The 21,209-nt window shown below is 34.9% G+C and overlaps 2 protein-coding genes across 2 annotated transcripts; both read right to left on the bottom strand.

Annotated features, from left to right (window-relative positions):
* Positions 1 to 588: 588 nt before the first annotated feature.
* LOC136275385 (fibulin-1-like) lies at positions 589 to 2,902 on the bottom strand. The gene is made up of 6 exons (XM_066084293.1): positions 2,830 to 2,902; positions 2,478 to 2,597; positions 1,629 to 1,880; positions 1,210 to 1,338; positions 737 to 862; positions 589 to 593 (listed from the first exon to the last, which is right to left on the bottom strand). The coding sequence occupies exons 1-6, from the start codon at positions 2,900 to 2,902 to the stop codon at positions 589 to 591; spliced, it is 705 nt and encodes a 234-aa protein (XP_065940365.1).
* Positions 2,903 to 8,042: 5,140 nt separating this feature from the next.
* LOC136275384 (mucin-4-like) lies at positions 8,043 to 21,101 on the bottom strand. Its single transcript, XM_066084292.1, has 11 exons — positions 19,978 to 21,101; positions 19,697 to 19,821; positions 18,982 to 19,302; positions 18,251 to 18,443; positions 17,581 to 17,837; positions 13,298 to 13,517; positions 10,804 to 11,055; positions 9,529 to 9,663; positions 9,228 to 9,431; positions 8,512 to 8,763; positions 8,043 to 8,257 (listed from the first exon to the last, which is right to left on the bottom strand). The coding sequence occupies exons 1-11, from the start codon at positions 20,891 to 20,893 to the stop codon at positions 8,043 to 8,045; spliced, it is 3,090 nt and encodes a 1,029-aa protein (XP_065940364.1). The 5' UTR covers positions 20,894 to 21,101.
* Between the last annotated feature and the right edge of the window lie 108 nt (positions 21,102 to 21,209).

The following is a 21,209-nucleotide window of genomic DNA, read 5'->3' as shown; positions in this document are numbered from 1 at the left end:
ATCAGCAAGCTGAAGAGCTTGTCACAGCGCCAATCAGCAAGCTACAGAGCTTGTCACAGCGACCATCAGCAAGCTACAGAACTTGTCACAGCGACCATCAGCAAGCTACAGAACTTGTCACAGCGACCATCAGCAAGCTACAGAGCTTGTCACAGCGACAATCAGCAAGCTACAGAGCTTGTCACAGTGACCATCAGCAAGCTACAGAGCTTGTCACAGCGCCAATCAGCAAGCTACAGAGCTTGTCACAGTGACCATCAGCAAGCTACAGAACTTGTCACAGCGACCATCAGCAAGCTACAGAGCTTGTCACAGCAACAATCAGTAAGCTACAGAGCTTGTCATAGCGACAATCAGCAAGCTACAGAACTTGTCACAGCGACCATCAGCAAGCTACAGAGCTTGTCATAGCGACAATCAGTAAGCTACAGTGCTTGTCACAGCGACAATCTGCAAGCTACAGAGCTTTTCAATGAATTAAAGTACAAAATGTTTTCTGGTCCTTTCATACCAATCAGGTATAGGTTTATTTTCTCCTGTAGCAAATACTATGTAATACTACGCTGCGCAGCTAATACCGTTTTTCCTTTATGCTATAAGACACGCCCATTTTGTGTCACTCATCTTTTATGAAGTTATTTGGCTATAAGGTTTAAAATTGCTTTGTATTGTTATCACAGACAAAGAAAGTTGAAAATGTAAATATATAACGTTCTTTTACATTCAGAATACTTACATTTCACACAACTAGTTCGATCATCTTGAAGTTGGTATCCTATTAAACAAGTACAAAAATAACTTCCGATAGTGTTGTGACAGTTCTGGGAGCAAGAAGCTATTCCTTCAAGACATTCATCAACATCTGAAATCACAAAGATCAAGTTGTACACATTTGTACATAATTATATATAACATATAAGCTATCCTATTGTATCTTTAATGCTGATTTCCTAAGCTTGACAGAAAGTCAGTTAAGTTAATATGACTTCTATCATTAAGGTATAACATAAATATCTCTAGCAACAGCTACAGAACTGCGCAAAAGCTAACCGGAAAAATTCAAGTTGAAAGACCACACTGCTAAGTTCCATATGTACATGTGAAAACATGCAACTTATGGCCAGAAACAAACTTGCCATGGTGTTAGATTTACCAACAAAATTTCTCAACACATTATGTGGAGCAACAGTTTTTCTTGTTTCCACATACCTATACAGATTCCAGAGGTGGCGTTTCTCTGGTACCCTGTCTTACATGGACACAGGAAGGACCCAGGGACATCCTGGCAGTACTCTGTAGACGTACAGTTATCTAGTGACTCAGAACACTCATCCACATCTAAAATATACAAAGTAAAAACAATAAACTGGTTTATGTCTAAGCTCAAAATAGTGGATATAACAAGGGGATAAAACTAATTACAATATCAATGTCTTAAAAATTAACACATGAGACTATAAAATAATGCATGCATGTTAAATAGCACTGTAATACATATACAAACTAAATCAGGTCTGCCTGTGTTCATTGTTATTAATATTTATATAGTTCAGTTTTAACTTTTTTATAAATAACTATACATAATCAATATTTAGAACAACTAGTAAGACAATAAAAGCCCCTCTTACTCTGACAGGATCCAGCAGCGCTCCTCCTGTATCCAGGGATACACTGACAACTGTAGGAGCCCATGTTATCTACACACACTTCTGTGGCTGAACACAAACTGGGGTCTACACACTCATTGATGTTAGTGTTACATTGGACTCCCGACCAACCAGCCTTGCACACACATCCTCTCACACTGTCACAACGCAAAGCATTCTGGGAACAGTCACATGATGTGTTGCAATTGTATCCCCAGTGCATAGAGTCACAACCTATCATGACAAATAAAATTCTCAAAAGATAGCTTATATGCTAAAATGTTAAAGGGGTAAGGTCATGATTTTGGTTAAAAATCTTTTTTTTTCAATTTTAATGTTTATATTGCTGCAGTAAGGCATTTTTAATAGTCAACAAAAAAAATGTGAGTGTCATTTTTTGAGTTGTAAGGGAGTTACAGAGCTTACAATGTTTTGCTATGTATAAACAAATCCTTTGTTTACATTTTGAATGTTGAGGTGAAAATTCCAGTTTAAGACCTAAAAGGAATGTGTTATATCTCAGGAACTGTTTATTCATGCCTAAAAATGAATAAGAAGATTGACAAATTGGCTAGAAAAATATTTTTTACTGGTATATTAAACCTTTGTAAACATAAACAGGGCACGAGCCTTGTTTACATGACAAAGAATTGTGAGCCCTGTATCTTGCTTATAACTCTAAGGCTGACGTCGCGACTCTCAGATTTCATTTTATTATTAGAAATGCCTTCTTAAAGCATTGTATTAAATGATAAAAATAGAAAAATAGAATTTGACCAAAATCGTGACCATGCCGCTTTAATGTTAAATGAGCAGAAACGACAAATTTACCGGAACAAGATGACTTGTCTTCTTGTAGCTTGTATCCAATGAAACAACTGCATGTAAAACCTCCGTCTGTGTTGGAACACACTTGGGAACACTGCCCACTATTCTCACACTCATTCACATCTTTAAGTAATAGGAAAGAATGTATAACTACATAGTTTCAAAATCAATGGTCGACATTAAAATTTTATCATGTGTGCAAGCTTGCAAATTACAATATAGTTCAATATGGCCCATTAACCTTAATTAACAATGCATCTACATTACCAACTTACTACTGGCAACTATATATATCAAATTAAGCCTTTGAAGCAAGAAGGAAATATTGTTTTGGAAAATAAATTAAAAATATTACCCTCTTTGAACTTTTTGGTATTTAACTGTATGCCCCCTGAGCACTGAATAATCAAAGACAGAATCATTAACATTTCGAATTTTCCTGAAGTAAAGGTTCTTTTACCTGTACAGTTCTTTCCGTCTGACAACAGTGTATATCCCTGGTTACAGAAACAAAATGCGGAACCCGTGGCATTGACAGAACATCCCTGACTGCAGTTCATATTATCACAGGTTTGCTGTGGAGCTGCAATTCAACAGTGGACGATCTTGGAGTTATTCAAATAAATAACATTCAGTTCTTTCCTATAAACATGCATGTTTGACCTACCTAGCAAGGTACAGGAAACGCCATCTGGTTGGAGAGAATAGCCGTCCACACAAGAACAGCCGTAAGAGCCCGCAGTGTTCACACACTGTTGCTGGCATTCATTGGTCCCTTCTTTACACTCATTGATATCTATTACCAAAGAAAAAAGAAACACCATTTAAAATTGAAAGATAATGAAATTAACTAAGGAAAAACTTTAGTGTTAATAAACTTAGAAGTCTTTATTGATAACACAAATTGAAATTTTCATCCTTAAAACACTGGAGAGAATAAAACAATCTGACACCTAAACACCTTGATTTCAATAATCGTTGTGAATAGTTTATAAAGTAAAAAGCTAGATGTTTACCTGAACAGAGAGAGTTGGTTAGTCTGTAGCCAGTGTGACAGGAGCAGGAGTAACTCCCCTCTGTGTTTGTACACAGCTGGTTACACAGATTCAAAGAACTGTTGGAACATTCATCAATGTCTGCAAACAGAAAGTGCAATATGCAATCATAGTCATATCTACAATCTAAATAATCCTGAATTAATAAATATCCTACTTTTGACTCATGGAATTCAGTTAATCAGTAACTCCAGCTGGCATTTACATGTTCCACTTAAAATATCTGCACTGATAGGAACTTGCTTGTTAAACCAGAACAAATGTTCTCCAAATAATTATTCACTGCAAATCACATTTTGCACAGGATTTCTACAAGGGACACTTAGAACAGAGTTTGGTTGAAATGGACCAGCAATAATCTTTCCATAAAAAGACAATGAAACAAACGTTCAAAAAATTAATAAATGTGAAAAGTTAACAGATATCAAACTTTATCTAAAACACATGCACAGTATTGTCAGTGCAGTGTCTATATACACTTGAAGGCCTAAGACACCCATTGCCACTTGTTCGAGATTTAAGACCAATTCTATGTAAGAATCAAAGATTTATAAAAGGGCCTGGCCACGCATAGTCACCAATTTTCCTAATATTTCATACATGGACACAACTAGGTGTAAAACGCAAAAAACCACTAAAAGTTGGTTGCTAGGGGTAACCGTTGCCATGGTAATCGAGGCTAAAGATGGAAAAATAGCGAAACTTACCTTTTTTGAAGCCATATTAGAAGGTCTGCCCACTAATGTAAACTACCAAACACATAAAACAGCATTTGTCCTATTTTCAATTATTTTATTATATCAGAAAATTTATGGAGAAACCAATACTTTTAAAATGTTACCATGGAAACCGTTACAAATTTTTGAAATCATTTTTATGCGGTTTTTTAATAAGCCGAAATAAGAAACTGTTAATTTCTTACATTCATATCAATGTCCATGATATATATATATATATATATATATATATATATATATATATATATATATATATATATATATATATATATATATTATATATATATATATAATTGTGAAAATTGACATCCGTTGCTATGGCAACAAGGCCAAAAAATAGGAAAAACTAAGAAATTGAAGATGATTTTGATATGCTTTAATTCCCAATTTTAGAATTTTTGTGCAATTGCTTTAGTTGGAATATGTAAAAATATATCTAAATTTTCATTATCTACCACAAAAAGCTTTGTTATGCAACAGAGAAGTGTTGTTGCTATGGAAAATTAAGTTGCATAAAAAATCACAAAGAAATTCTTACTTTTTGAAAAGTCCATAGCAACGGGCGTTATTTTTAGAAAATTTCAGATTTTTTTCAAGCGTCATTAAAGTTAAGGACATACTTTATTTTTTTTCACCATTTGATTTCATATATTTATTCATTATAAGGAAATAATATCCATTCAAAGATGCCTAAAAATATTATAATTTTCCTTATTTTTAAGCTTGTTACCATAGCAACGGTTCTCAATTTTCATATTTAAATTCTTAATTGCACAATCATAATAGTGTTTACCAAAAAATCCAAGATTTGCAATTTTTATTCAAATTAAATGAAGAAAACATAAATTTCTGTTAGGTAGCCATGGAAACGCTCTAAAAATATGCGTTTCTCCATGAATTTTTTTCTTTCTTTCGAAAAATGACAACTATTTTTAATAATATATTCTACCCTGGAAACCCCAAGTTCTGTACATTACTCATAATATGTTCTCAAATAAGCATTAAAATGCCATTTTTACATCTTTACCCTAGGTTACCATGGCAAAGGGACCACATAGCAACAAACAAATGCGTGGTCAACGAATTTTGATTCTTACATAGAATTGGTCTTAATTCTTACCTCCACACTTTTAGAACTGAGTCACCAATTAATTATACACTAGTGATACAGAGTAATCCTTTACCTACACACTTGTAGAACTATGTCACCAATTAATTATACACTAGTGGGACAGAGTCATCCTTTACCTATACAGTTATAGAACTGAGTCACCCATTAATTATACACTAGTGGGACTGTGTCATCCTTTACCTATACACTTGTGGGACCGAGCTCCACTTTTTACCTATACACTTGTAGAACTGAGTTATATGGCAGCCAGTTACACCATTTACCTGTACATTTGTAGGACTGATACACTTCTTACCTATACACTTGTAGGACTGAGTCATCCCTTACCTGTACATTTGTATGACTGAGTTATCGGGCAGCCAGTTACACCATTAACCTGTATATTTGTAAGACTGAGAATCAAGCAGCTTTACCGACCCCACAAATTTCTGTAAACAGTCAGTAACAAACCAAATAAGTGTTTAAATTGTTTTCTCGAGGACCTAAAGTTTGATCTGTAAACAATAAAAGATAATATATAACAATTTAATTCATAGGCTTATTCTCTTATGTTGTACCTTTTTCGTCAGTCGTCTGTGCAAACCTGGGTGCCATCGTATATAGGATCGTTTTATTACGTCACGGGCAAAGGGGGGGGGGGTCACTCTAAATATTTTGGGGCTTATAAATTAAAGGTATGGTTGGACGTTTGTGTAAAAAACAGCTCAAATAACGTTAGGTCCGCCATGTTGCCGTATAAATTTTGACGCCCGCTGTGTAAAGAAATTTATAAGGCAATCACATGATTCATCCAATGACGTTGAGACATTCTAGTCCGAGGCAAAACAAATACAGTTGTAGGACCGAGTCAACTCTTACTTATACACTTGTAAGACTGAGTTGAATCTTACCTATACACTTGAGGGACTGAGTTATCTGGCATCCAGTTAATTTACTTATCTTTATATTTGTAAGACTCCTCACTCCTTACCTATACACTTGTAGGACGGAGTCAAATCGTGATTTTACACTTTTAGATTGAGTTATCTTGCAGCCAGTTACACCACTTACCTATACATTTGTTGGACTGGGTCACTCCATACTTTTACACTTGTAGGACTGAGTTATCTGGTAGCTATTTGCACCACTTACCTATACACTTGTAGTGCTGAGTTATCTGGTAGCTAGTTGCACCACTTACCTATACACTTGTAGGACTGAGTCATCTGGTAGCCAGTGGGACAGTTCTGACATGTAAAGGCCCGTCCAGTTAGCTGTTGCCGAGCTGCTGGGGTGTCTGTACAGTTACTGAGGGGGTCACATGGGGAACCAGCACAACCATCAATGTCGGTCTCACACGAGTCGCCTAGAACAAGAGTCAATCAAAATAAAAGAAAAAGAGAGCATGTTCACTTACCACACACTCAGATTACTTGACAATGATACACATGATCAAAGGCACATGCATTAAATGTAACAAATATCTAATTTATAGAACATATTACCTACGAATATATTAAATCAAAATGTCCTACAAAAATGCACAACAATGAATTGACTATAAAGTTTCTTAACATTCCGTTCAGCAGTTTCAGAGAAGGTAGGCTTACAGACTGATTAATAGTTTATACAATAGTGGACATGATTTTCAGTTCAAAAGATAATGAAAGAATCAAATATCCCTGTCAATATACCTGTTTTACACTAAGGCTTTAATCATTAGCTACAAAAGTTCTATAAAATTCTGTTAAGTGGATTATTATAAAAAAGGAGTTTCACCATACCAAAAATTAAAAAAAAAAAAAACAGAACTGACTGCCTGACTGACTGAATTACTTAATGACAGTCAGACTGTCTAATTGATCAAAAATGTTAAACCCCGATCAACTTGTTGTGAATACTTACTTAAGACTGTTAAACATTATAGAAAATGAGAGAAAATAAGAGAATAATATTGAATCTTTACCTGTCCACCCGATGTCACAAGAGCATGGTACAAAAAAGAATGAAGAAATACTGGTGCTTGTTGCTAGGGAGTAGTTACAGTTTCCATGGTTATTGCAGCCATAGCATTGGTACACAGTTTCAGATAACATAATGGACACACCATTTAGTTCATCAACAGCATACAATCTGAAATAGATGTTCAATATACATAAAAACTGCATTCATTCTTAAAAATACATGTATACTAACATTTTAGATTCTTTCTAAATCACTGAAGTTCGTCATCATGTACCTAATTAGATAAATACCATCTCAATAGGATCTACTTACTCTACAGAATAGGGTGTCATGTCTGGTGGCGTAAAGATGTAGGAGAAACTACTTACTCTACAGTATAGGGTGTCATTTCTGGTGGAGTATAGATGTAGGAGAAACTACTTACTCTACAGCATAGGGTGTCATGTCTGGTGGAGTATAGATGAAGGAGAAACTACTTATTCTACAGCATAGGGTGTTATGTCTTGTGGAGTATAGATGTAGGAGAAACTACTTACTCTACAGCATAGGGTGTCATGTCTGCTGGAGTATAGATGTAGGAAAAACTACTTACTCTACAGCATAGGGTGTCATGTCTGCTGGAGTATAGATGTAGGAAAAACTACTTACTCTACAGCATAGGGTGTCATGTCTGCTGGAGTATAGATGTAGGAAAAACTACTTACTCTACAGCATAGGGTGTCATGTCTGCTGGAGTATAGATGTAGGAGAAGGAGACATTCCCTGGGAGTGTATCAGAAGTAACATTCACAGGACTCAACATAATGATGGTAACATTGTCTCTGTTCACATCATAGGCAAAGGCTGTTATGTTGATGCTCTGGCCAACAACTGTGAACAAGGTTCCAACTCCATCCAGAAAAGGCTTTACATTAGCTGAAATTATACGGAAAATATGATATTTAAAACTAAGAACGCAAGAGAGCTACATTGAATTTTTTTTTATACTTTCTGATATCAAATTGGAGACCAACAAATAAAATAAAATATAGTCATTTAACATGCTTTTTATTATCCTACATGTAGCTCCCATACTTTGTGACTTTTTCAGCATGCAGATAGTACTGCAATGCTAACATGCATATCATTTGCTTAAGCCAGTAAGCTTCGATTTTTCTTCTGGGGCTGACCTGCTAGTCTCTGTTCCTTGAGGACTGTATCATACGCTGTTTTAGTGACATTAGCTATGGCTTCATTTTGTGTGGCAAGAAAATCGTAGATACAGTTTAAATTCTGGGGACCTCCACACACTTCTTGTGCTTGGTTTATCTCTTGCTGGGTAAAATCGTCCATAAATATTGGGGCAAAATCTGTCTGTTGGAAGGAACTGCAATCCATGTCACCTCCATACACAAACAAAGATGCAGCACAATCAATTCTCCCTGAAAGAGTAAGATTTTTATATGTTGACTATATTATCAATTAAGTATAAAAAGGAATTAGATGTTCAACTCCTCTGACCTCTTTCAAAAATTTAATTATGTTTAATTTCTCTAACGAATTAAGTTAGTTCAATTCAGTTTTGAGGCTGCAAATCAAAGTTTGTTGACATTGGTCTTATTGAATAATTCTAATGTGATCACATATCAGTATAACTTAATATGACTTTTATGAAAATCCTATAAACTAGCCTGCTTCAAAATTGAAAGATCAAACCTTTCTTGTCCTTCATAGAAATAGTTTTGAGACTTAAAATTCTAGGTATTTTGCATTGAAACCAGGCCCATTTGGAGCCCCTTTCTGACTCCTGGAAGAGTCTTAATTAAACGTAGTAAATAATGCCATTATTGATTTTGGAGTTCTTAGATACATTGAGATGTACAATACTAGTATGTAGCAGTCTTACAAAGCTCTCCAAAGTTGAAATATAGCTCTCGTTCAGTCGTGTTAGAGGGCAGTAGTGTTCCATTGGGCATTTTCAGGTCATCATTCATGTTCCCGTTGATATTTCCCAGAAGTCCTGAGTTGGTTGAGGTGGAAGATAATGAATCTGGTATTCCAGTAGTTAGTTCCAGCATTCCGAGGTTAAGAGACATATCAAAAGTGATGCCTATTATACAAAATATTTTATAGTCAATTGAATCATTCTGTAATATAATGCTGCAAAATGAAAGTAAAACTCTCTTCTACTTAATGTTCTCTTTTACCTGATGGGAACAGAATCTTGGCAGAGTTTGTCCCTGTTCTTTTCAGTAACAGTCTACTGGCTACATAGTAGGAGTAAGTATCGCTGGAATAAAATTGACGGGTGATATCCTCTCTATCTGCATAAACAACCAGTCCTGAAGCAAAGAAAATTAACACAGGTAATACCTACGATATTGCTGGTTTTGCCTAATTAATGCAGTTTCAGCGTTGCTTATGAAATCATAATTAAACTTAACGAGGCTGGATCTAATTTGTTCTGCCCTAGATTTTTGAATGAAATTTTTTTTGGAATGGGATTTTGCTTGAAATGTAACAATTTTGCACATTTTTTTTTTTACATGTTTTTAAAAACTTCTCCCCTATTGATTTCTTTTTCTGTTCTTCATATTAAAGGTATTGCTAAAAGGCATCAAATGGTCAAATAAAAAAAACCTTTTACCTCCTGGTTTGTTCCAGGGGTCTTATCAAAGTTGTTTTTGTATGGCCAATTTCCCAGTTTGTCAGATAATGGCCATTTTTTATTAGACAAAGACGGAAATGGTGATCTTTATAGTATTATTTAAACATTCAGACATATTTAAGTAATTAAATATATAACATCACATGTTAAGGGTCATTGATATAAAATACATGGTTACTGTCTTGAAATATATGAATTAAGCTATATTTAGGCGGGTTAAAAAAACGTTACAGAGGGCTAGGCTTGCCGAACCCTTTTCACGTTTTCGACCCGAGCCCAAATATAGCTTATACTTCGAGACATTTATGTTTATTCCACAATATAATATCAATTTTACACATCAAACGAGCTATTTTCAACATATATTGCTAAATTTGTGCAGTTGAAACGATCACGCCATGGCGTCATCAAAGCAAAAAAGATGACGTCACAATACAAATGAAACGCTGCGCGAAAGCGTGCATACTCATTCTGTACTCGGCCTCGTTAAGTGTACAGTCCATATATATAATTCAACAGCTAAAACCTAATCCAACAGTTCAAATCTTGAGCACTTAACATTGTACTTTGTGTGCAATGTTTAAATTCTCTTGTAAGAAGATGTTCAAATATTTCAGCATGCAATACTTTCAATGAACTCTGAAATAAGAAAGAAATGGTAACATAATTGCATAAGCCAGATAATCCTGTTAATGATCGAGTTCTTGTACTTTAAAAACTCAATGGAAATGTTTGTTTAACGTGATGATATATAAAAATTGTATATCTTATTTGCTTTGAACATTACAGTTCTTCTTTGCATATCTGTCTGTACCTGATTTTGCTAGATTGACCTCCACCTGGGCTATTCCTCCATTCTTTTCTTTGACAGCGAACGCTTGGAACACGGTGGCATTAATGGCGGTTCCATTAGCGTTGATGGCCTGTGTTGTACGGGTCTGAATCTCTAGAAGAGTCTCATTAGACCCAGGTTGTGTCATAGTCAGCATCACATATTCTCCCAGTCCATTAAATGTATAGGTAAGACCATCCAATGTTCGTATGTGAGGATCTCCAAAAGATGATCCTAAAGAAGAGTATTTTATAAACAAAAAATCTTTAAAATATTCCCCGTTTAAAAAAAGCTAACTTCAAAATCAAGACTACATAGTTTAAGGCACATGCAACTTATGCGCTCATTTTATACTACATCACCGAAACGTATTAAAATTAGTCTATCAAATAAGTGTATTCTGTTGTAAGCTAAATTGGATTAACAACCGTCAGCGTATTATATTTAGTGAATATTTTGTGGTTAAAGCTGAAATGAAATCATAAAAGCATTTGGTCGCCATATTAGTTTTGATCGCTGCTCTACTGTCACTGGGGTATATATACCGGTCGAGAAAGTTACTGTCGGTTGCCTTCTGATCGAGGCATTCAGGTTGCACGGACTTCTGAATGCATGAACTACACAATGTAGTAAAATGTTTGTAATATATAATAAAGGAAAAAACAATCAGTAAAATACAAAATATATTTATTCTTTGAAAGAATTTCCAAGGTATCCGTAATATTTTGCACAGATAGTGCTGCCTTACTTCGCATGCACATCGAACACGTGTGTCGTTCATTCAGAATGCATACCGTCTGCATCATTTTTAAAACCCCGGCGGCAGTTCATCCAACACAGTAGCTGAATGATAGTCAATCCAAGAAAGTAACAACGTAACATCGTTTCCATTCGTTCCTACAAAAACGCTCCGTTTCTAAAAATCCATGCGATCATTGACATTGCTCGATCTGCCACAGTGTGTAGTTTGCGCATGTGCGATGTTATATTATACACAGGAAAGGTCTAAATTTATCGAGGATTTTTGAAGTATCTGTGGCTGGATTTCAGTCTGTCTTCTTTCGTCATTCATTGGATATGCCTTGCCAGAGAAGTGGTTGTCATATTATTTTTGTTCCAAACGTGTTTCTACACGTCTTATCGTCCAAGGTAACGTGTTCGGGTGAATGAAATACACGAATGCGGTGAAGCATGAATAGTACTCTCGGCCTTATATAGGGGGTGTGTAGCGATGAGCTTCTGCTCATAGAAATCGACAACTAATATGGCGGTAGTCGGAGATAAAAGGGAAATAATGCATATTTATGAATTCATGTCAGCTTTAAGCGATGATACTGAATGAGGTTGACAATGGTTTTCAAGGGGTGTTAATTTCAACTCTTACCCTCCAAAGCAGGCACTATTCATTTTATTATACCGAATGTCTTAATTTCACTTTACTGCTTTTATTTAGGTATATATGGCGTGAATATTATGGCGAACCGTACGCGCATGTAACAATTCGTTTTATTATACTTTCATGTTAAATACTGAAATCTGATTGGGTTAGACGCAGTTGATAATCCGTTCTATTACCCTCAGCGTTAGCAACACACTTAGCAACGGGTAACACAACGAATTGTTACATGCGTGTAAATTATGCGCGTACGGTTCGACGTAGAATTCACGCCATTTCTATATAAAAGCAATATAAAAATTCTCTAAATTTAAGACATTCAGTATAATAAAATAAATAGTGCCTGTTTGGGAGGATAATAGTTGAAATTGACACCCCTCAAAAACCATTGTCAACCTCCGCTTCGCGTCGATTGACACTGGTTTCCTTGGGGTGTCAATTTCAACTGTTACACTCCCAAACAGGCACTATTTATATATGATTATACTTTCATGTTAATTATAAATACCGAAATCTGATTGGTTTAGACGCAGTTGGTAATCCGTTCTATTACCCTCAGCGTTAGCAACACACTTGGCAACGGGTAACACAACGAATTGTTTCATGCGTGTAAATTATGCGCGTACTGTTCGCCGTAGAATTCACTTCATTTCTATATAAAAGCAGTAAAATTTTCTTTAAAATTAAGACAGTCAGTATAATAAAACAATTAGTGCCTGTTTGTTGAAATTGACACCACACGAAAACCATTGTCAACCTTCGCTTCGCGTCAGTTGACAATGGGTTACTCGGGGTGTCAATTTCAACTGTTACACTCCCAAACAGGCACTATTTAAATAATGTTACCCATTACCAAGGGTCTTGCTTAGCGCAATAGGTAATAGAACGGATAATCAACTGCCTCTTAACCAATCAGATTTAAGTGTTTAACATGAAAGTATAATAATGAAATATGCAATTGATTTAGTGGAAAACGCCTGCCGCTAAAGAAAGGTTTTCGGTATTTTAACATACATGTATTCACCAAAACACTTATGATACTTTCAAACATGATAAAATGGTTAATTATTTTGATCATACCAGATGTGAGGGCTTGGTAGAGATCACAAGTGTCAGAGTATCTTAGTCTGAGAAATTCACTACAGAGGTTGGAATGGTGACAGCAGTAATCGTGAGGCTCCTCATCCAACACATTGGCTTCTCTTGGATTGTGTAGAGGGTTTGATGTGTAAATATAACCAGCACTTGCTCCAGAGCTAATCAGAGTGGCCAGAGTTGAATTTCTTGAATAGCAGCATTTCTGAAACAAACAGTGTTGAAGATATAATGGGATGGGAGAAATAATGAAGGAACAGACTGGGATTCCAACTCAAGCCCTCTTAATCTTTAGTGAGGTGCTCTACCATCTGAGCTATCTATTTCGACCTACTGTGACCATCATTTATCTCCCCTTTACATAATCTTCGCCCTTGAAGATCATCCCAGGCACTTTCTCTTCACTGACAGGAGTTATCTTGTCAGTAGTTTTTACAAGGCACCAAATGTAACGGAATTGGAGAAATAATGACAGATCAAATCGAGATTTCAAGCTGGGCCCCCCTGAAACTCAAGTCAGATGCTCTACCCATTGAGCTGTCTGGCGCAGGGTTTTTTTTTATCCAGTTTGACCGTCAAAAAACCAGAGAGGGCCACAATGCTCATCTGCTCAGCAACAATTTATAACCGTGACCAAGTTACTTTGATGGTCATAATTATATGTTTTGAATAAACTGGAAAATTCTTAAATCTAGCTTGATGTTATATTGAATTGACAGTCTAAAACCTCTAAAATTGAAGATATTTACCAACAAAATTTTCTTTTTGAACAACTCTTAAAAGTTTTGGACTCTAACTGTGCTCTCTTTCCAAATCAAAGAATAATGAAATCGATGTATACTTGAAAGCCAAGATAAAAAAAACAAAATATGCAGACGATATCTTTTATTTCTGATGTTCTCCCCTAATACTTGATGGTATTCTAAGAGAATTAGACTTCTTTGAAAAAAAAAATCTGGTCTTAAAATCAATTTCCAAAAAACACAAATGGTTAAAAAAAATTGGAAAATAATTTGTAATATTTTTTGTGGGGATGCAACATGCATAAAATAAGGAAAACCCCTATAATACAAGATTATAAATATGGAGGGCTAAAAATGATTGATTTCCCAGCTTTTATCATTAGCCTAAAATCCAGCTGGATAAAAAGATTAATTAATTCTAATGCAAAAAAGGTAAAACTTTAAGAAACAACTATAGAAATTGAAATATCAGATTTATGGAAAAGAGGATTAGATTTTACTTTTGAATTGATTAGAAAAATACCAAATTTATTTTGGAAAGAAGTGTTACCTAGCTGGGCAGAAGTAATAAAATCAACAAGTAAGCCAACTGAAAAACAATTTAATACCGAACTATTATGGGACAACCCAAACATTCTCATAGGAAATTCCTCAGTATTTAAAAAAAAATATTTTGGAGTAGGGTTTACGCTAATTAGTGATCTGTTTGACTGTAATAGGAATTTTCTTAGCTTATAGATATTAAATGACATGAAAGTGAATACAAATTTTATTGAATACGCAGGTTTAAAAAAAAGCAATAAAAACACATAGAAAATACAGATATGAGCAAAGAACATGGACCAAAAATTCCAAACTCTATTTATCTTTTTTTTATAGAGATACAAAAGGATGTAAGGAAATGTATAACATTTTAATTGAAAATAAAAGAGATCTAATAACATCATCAATGAGATGGAGAGATCTTGGAGAAAATTCCACCGATTTAGAATGGAATAGAATCTACTGTCTCTGCTTTAAAGATGTTCAAGAAAGTAAACTCAACTGGCTCCAATATAAAATTTTACATAGAATTATACCTACAAATTATTATCTGCACACGTTGAAATTAATTGATTCTCCCTTACGTGGGTAGCTTCTATCGATAATCTTTTTCAAGTATGTTTTTATGTAAAAGAACTATGGTGTGATATTGTGGAATGGTTTTTAAATGAATTTGATATTTCCATAGTTTTTGATCGGAAATCTGTTTAATTTGGTAAAATTCTAAATCCAAGCATTTAAAAACTGTACAATTTTATGTCAATGGTTCTTAAATGGTATATTTTTGCAACCAAATATAACAAAAATCCATACCTTAGTTTTAAATTAGTAAAACAAATAATAAAAAACAGGATTCTGCTTGAAAAATATGTTATTGAAAAACTGTAGATACTCAGATTATGAAAACCACTGGCAAACAGATTGTGAGAACTTACAACAAGTTTTATGACATCTGTGGTTGCTTAAACTATTCCTTTTTTTAACTATATTGATTTGTGAACATCTACAGGAATACTACTTTATTAAGATAATAGACTCGAATTTTCGGTCTTTAATACCGAGAAATCGGAAGAATACCGTCTTTTATTTTATATATTTTAAACATCATTGGTACTTGAAGATTACCAATTTTTTTATTTTCTCTCAGTTAAGCTTCGCTAATTAATAATCCCGGAAATAACCTAGATTTTTTGGATTTTACAATCTTGCGCTTGCGCACTACATTCACGCTAACGGGATTTCCGCAATACCACATCTGCATGAATAAACTCAGAAAAGATAATACAAATACGGGTAAATTTTCATTGGACGTTTGCTATATATTCCGTTCATACATATATTAATAATTTCTTATGAGAGAAAGTATAAAATAACAAATAGACATTTCAATTAAGTACTTACTCTTGTCTTCGTGATGACAAAAAATATTTGATTACATGAAAAAAAAAGTTGCATTATATTAATTTATAATATACGTCCCTGGTCCTACGGACCCAGTTATACAAAGAAATTACGTGAACGTTGGTGAAAAGGTGTTGAATTCTTCCATTCTATGGATTAAAATTTTTAGTTGAAAGTTATTTGCAGTCTCAAAAAGGTTTGTTGTGATGAATTTGACTGTTATTTTCAAGCCAACTTCATTGACTTTCTCCAAAATCGTTCTGGAGCGATCCTTCAATTTTCTGCTACATTACGGGTATAAGGGAGGCATTCTAACTATGGTGAGGGCCTTTCCCGACACACAGATTATTCAAACTAAGAAAAGTGTAGTGAAATTAATAGCATTATTGTAGGCTTATAGCTTTGTTATGTAAATGTCAATAATACGGTGTGTCGATGTACCTATTTCGTAAATGTCCGATATGCAATGTCAATCCGTGCACGCATGGGTCAAAGTCTAGTATATTTTGATACATGTAACCCGCCCCCCTTTTCTTTTGTATTTTTTTCTTCTTCTTAACTGTCCTTTTTCTCTTTTTATCTACTGCTATTATTTATTATTATTTTTTGGCAAGAAAAAGATGTTTTTACACTATATGGATAATTCATTTTCTTTTAGATTAATAAGATATTACAATATGTAGAATCTTGAAATGTATGAAATATGTCTGAAATATGTGTGTATGTGGAATTATGTGTAAACAAAAATAAAAAAAATATCAAAAAAAAAGAACCCAAACAAAAACAAAAGATGACATAGATTTAAAAAGGAGGGTTTCAGTCATATTTTGCTCTGTTTTTAAGTGATTTTTACCAGAAAATACATCCAAAAATGAAATCGTAGCTTTGTGTCCAAGAGTAGCAAACGAAATAAAAAATAAATAAAATAAAATAAGAATTAAGCTTTAAATAATTTTATCTTCTTTATAGCTTTTTTAATGGTAATTTTGATGCCATAATAAAGTAAAACCTTCCATATTTTTCTTCAAACTTAGCTAAAGGAACCAATTTGTTCTGGTGTATTACCCCCAACACGCTATTTTCACAGTCACAGCTGTCACGGTGAAAGTCACATTATAAATTCAACATGCTTTTTCACATAAAATACATTGTGTATCTTTAATGAAATTTTAACAACTTTTGAATACACTGAAAGAAACTTACGGTCCTTTCTTTTTAAAAAATGATTGATAAAATGATCTACCGGTAAAGCTTTCAAACTCTGCTAAATGTAAAGTCAAGGTCAAAGGAAAGGTCAAGGTAGTCAATACACAGTTTTGCTTAATTAAATTATGATGAAAGAAAAAAAAATGACTAGGCATAAAAAGATATTTTCTAGATCTTTGTAGTTTTGGTTAAACTGCTCTATGCACCTGCTCAGACGCATCCGAACAGTAAATAATTAATATGCGATTGCTTTACAACAAGATCTTTACTTGCGAAGAAAAATGTAGTTGGCAACATTTTAAAAATATGATTTATGGCAGCATAAATATTACGTAAACAGTATGACTACTCATTTTAAACAAACAAATTAATTACCCGTGTTCCAGAAACTCCAGTGGGAGGAAATTCACTAATATAACAGTTTGGTTGACGGGGGTATGGTACAAATCGACCATCTTTTTGTATTCTGTCTTCACTGCATGGACAATTGGTTAATTTTGTGTTTTCCAATGTAACTGCCAGATATTCTGGGTTTCCATAGCTTTGGATCCAGGTGTAACATTTTTCAGCGTAGTTGATGAAATCGTTCATGGTATCCATCTTGTAAATCCAAATGCCTGGCTTACCTCCCCCTGAAAGACGTTCAGTATAGTAGTAAAAAATTATCAAAAAAGAAAATGCTCAGTACACATATCTCCACCTTATTTCAGTTCGTCCGTCAGTCTATCAAAATGTAATCAAAATCTAGCTGCTAAGATACAGAAATCAAAATTTTGGTCAGTTTCAAACACTACACTAGGTTACCGTTAATGGATCAAAATTTCAATACCGATAACACATAATAAACTAAGGAGTCCACAGGTCAACCAGTTAGTATAGACAATGTTCATTTAATTAAATCAAAATCTAACCACCATTAAAAGGTAAAGGTGATAGTAATTTAAATAAGATTTGATTTAACTTAGTTTGCAAGTAATGCAAAAGTTTTTATATTTCAAACATATAAATATTTTATCTACAACCAAAACTCTCCAAAGTAACTTACTGTTATAGCCATTGTTAAACACCTCATCGAGCATGTTGTTGGTCAGAGAGGCTGGATGGCTGTAGAAGTCACTGGACCCACACTTGTATCCCAGCAGGGCTGATTTTGGGGGGAGCCAGCCCATTTGTTTAAAGAGGAAAGCTGTGAAGGTGGTCACTCCATCGCTGACAATCAGCAACTGGAAACTGGCCCTCTGTTAACAATATCATTTGTAACTTAAATAACAATTAATTATTAATTTTAGAGACATCCATACAAAAATAAAATAAAAACCTCTTTGTTTAATATTTGTTAAGAAAATCAACTGTAATATATATTATGACCAGTATTTTATAAAGACATGGAAAAGTCCATTAAAACATTTATGGATACTATTGGCTTAAATGATTTCATCCATATCCGACTTTAGAATATATCTATCCATATTATTTCCCAAAAGACCACATCTTAGCAACATTTTTATTAAAAATTTTTAATGCTAATTGAATAAAAAAGTTAATTGTTAGATTTTTTCCATGTTGAAAAACATGCAGATATAAAACACATAAATGCACCAAGGCAAACAACCATTCATTGATGTTTTTTCTCAAATCTCAACATTGTGTGTTTTTGGGATTGTTTACAATTCGGGAAGTGAGAACCAATAATTGACTGTGGCACATCATCACAGATTTGTATTTGTATTTACATGCAATCAATACTATCTTACTTATCCTTAGTCTGTTCTTTACCTGAGAGGAATAGACAGAAGCAGGAGCTGGACGGACATTTTCCCATGTGACAACTAAAGCTGTATTGGGACTAAAACTTGAAGCCACCATTGAATCTTTGTAATTTTGAACAATGAGAGTTTGGGCTTCATAGAGAACAGACGAATTGGCAGAAAATTGGTTGTAGAAATGATACCAAACACGCGAGTCTGCCGTCATGTCAATGTCTGACCAAAAGGGAGCAACTATTTTGTCTGGCAGTGATCCTGGCTGAACAGAGAATTGCTGTGGACGACCGCTATTGAAGTAGCTATCAAACGTCACGTAACCATTCGTATAGATCTGAAAAATAAATACGTAATTAATTAAAACTAATCTTTGGATAAAATATGGTAACCGTTATAAACGTTAACTTAATCTAGCATACAACCACACAACTTAAAGAAATTGATATATATTTCAGCTTGTATTAGAATACATCCATATTAACAGGTTAAATGATACAGTTAAAGGTTCCCTGATGAATCCTTGGTGCTAACATACTTAAAGACTTTCCATCGTGTACCGCAGAATTTACCGGCAAAAGCGATTGTAGATATTATTTATCACAAAATATTTGTTTCAGAGAGAGTTGCAAATATCGAGATGTTGGTCATTAAACATTGCAAAACTTCTATCATCTACATCAAATTTCACAGAATCTAATATCAATTACAAATTTAAACTTAACACATACATAAACACTATGAAATAGTGATGATCCACAAGTAATTCCAACTGGATTATCAACAATTGCTAGCAGCAAGTCATCCCCACTTAAACCTTCGATATCACCAGCTTCTTCCCCGTATGAAAGGAAGTCTATTGGAAACCAAAAAAAATCAAGTAAATAGAGTTCCAGTAAAAAGAACTTAAATGAAAAAAAATTATGTGAAAAGACTACTTTCAAAAGATATGTAAAAAAAGGTTTACCAATATACTTTAAAATTAGCTTAAGAATTACCAAAAATAGCTTACTTTCATTTCGAACACTGATTGTGGTGGTGATAAGTTCAGTTGTAGTGGTGATGATTTCTGTTGCCGTGGTAGAAGGAACCTCGGTTGTTGTACTGGATGGAGTACTAGTAGAAGTGCTGCTACTCTCCGTACTTGTACTTGCAGTGCTGCTCAGTGTTGTTGATGAAGTAGTTGGGGCTTCAGTTGTGCTTGTGCTCGTTGGCAAAGCTGTGGTTGTAGACGTACTTGTGGAAGTCGTCTCTGGAGTAGTTGTTGTAGTTGTAGTCGTTTCCGTTGTTGAGGTAGTGGTGGCCTCAGTTGTGGTGCTTGTACTTGTTGGGGGATTTGTACTTGTTGATGTTGTGCTACTGTCAGTTGTTGTAGATGGAACCTGAGTGGTGGTTGTCGTTGAAGGCGTGGTGGTGCTTGTAGAAGCTGTTGTACTTTCTGGGGTTGTGGTAGTACTCATTTGTTCTGCTAAAGAAGAAGGAGCCTCAGTTGTTGTACTGGATGTAGTACTAGTAGAAGTGCTGCTATTCTCCGTACTTGTACTTGCAGTGCTGCTCAGCGTTGTTGATGAAGTAGTTGGGGCTTCAGTTGTGCTTGTGCTCGTTGGCAAAGCTGTGGTTGTAGACGTACTTGTGGAAGTCGTCTCTGGAGTAGTTGTTGTAGTTGTAGTCGTTTCCGTTGTTGAGGTAGTGGTGGCCTCAGTTGTGGTGCTTGTACTCGTTGGGGGTTGTGTACTTGTTGATGTTGTGCTACTTTCTGTTGTAATAGATGGAACCTGAGTGGTGGATGTCGTTGAAGGCGTGGTGGTGCTTGTAGAAGCTGTTGTACTTTCTGGGGTTGTGATAGTAGTCATTTGTTCGGTTGTGGTAGAAGGAGCCTCAGTTGTTGTACTGGATGGAGTACTAGTAGAAGTGCTGCTACTCTCCATACTTGTACTTGCAGTGCTGCTCAGTGTTGTTGATGAAGTAGTTGGGGCTTCAGTTGTTCTTGTGCTCGTTGGCAAAGCTGTGGTTGTAGACGTACTTGTCGAAGTCGTCTCTGGAGTAGTTGTTGTAGTTGTTGTCGTTTCCGTTGTTGAGGTAGTGGTGGCCTCAGTTGTGGTGCTTGTACTCGTTGGGGGTTGTGTACTTGTTGATGTTGTGCTACTTTCAGTTGTTGTAGATGGAACCTGAGTGGTGGTTGTCGTTGAAGGCGTGGTGGTGCTTGTAGAAGCTGTTGTACTTTCTGGGGTTGTGGTAGTACTC

Source organism: Magallana gigas, chromosome 5, assembly GCF_963853765.1.
Source record: "Magallana gigas chromosome 5, xbMagGiga1.1, whole genome shotgun sequence".
In the NCBI taxonomy this organism is placed as follows: domain Eukaryota; kingdom Metazoa; phylum Mollusca; class Bivalvia; order Ostreida; family Ostreidae; genus Magallana; species Magallana gigas.
Note: the sequence above shows the minus strand (reverse complement) of the source record. Positions and strands in the feature narration are given on the sequence as shown.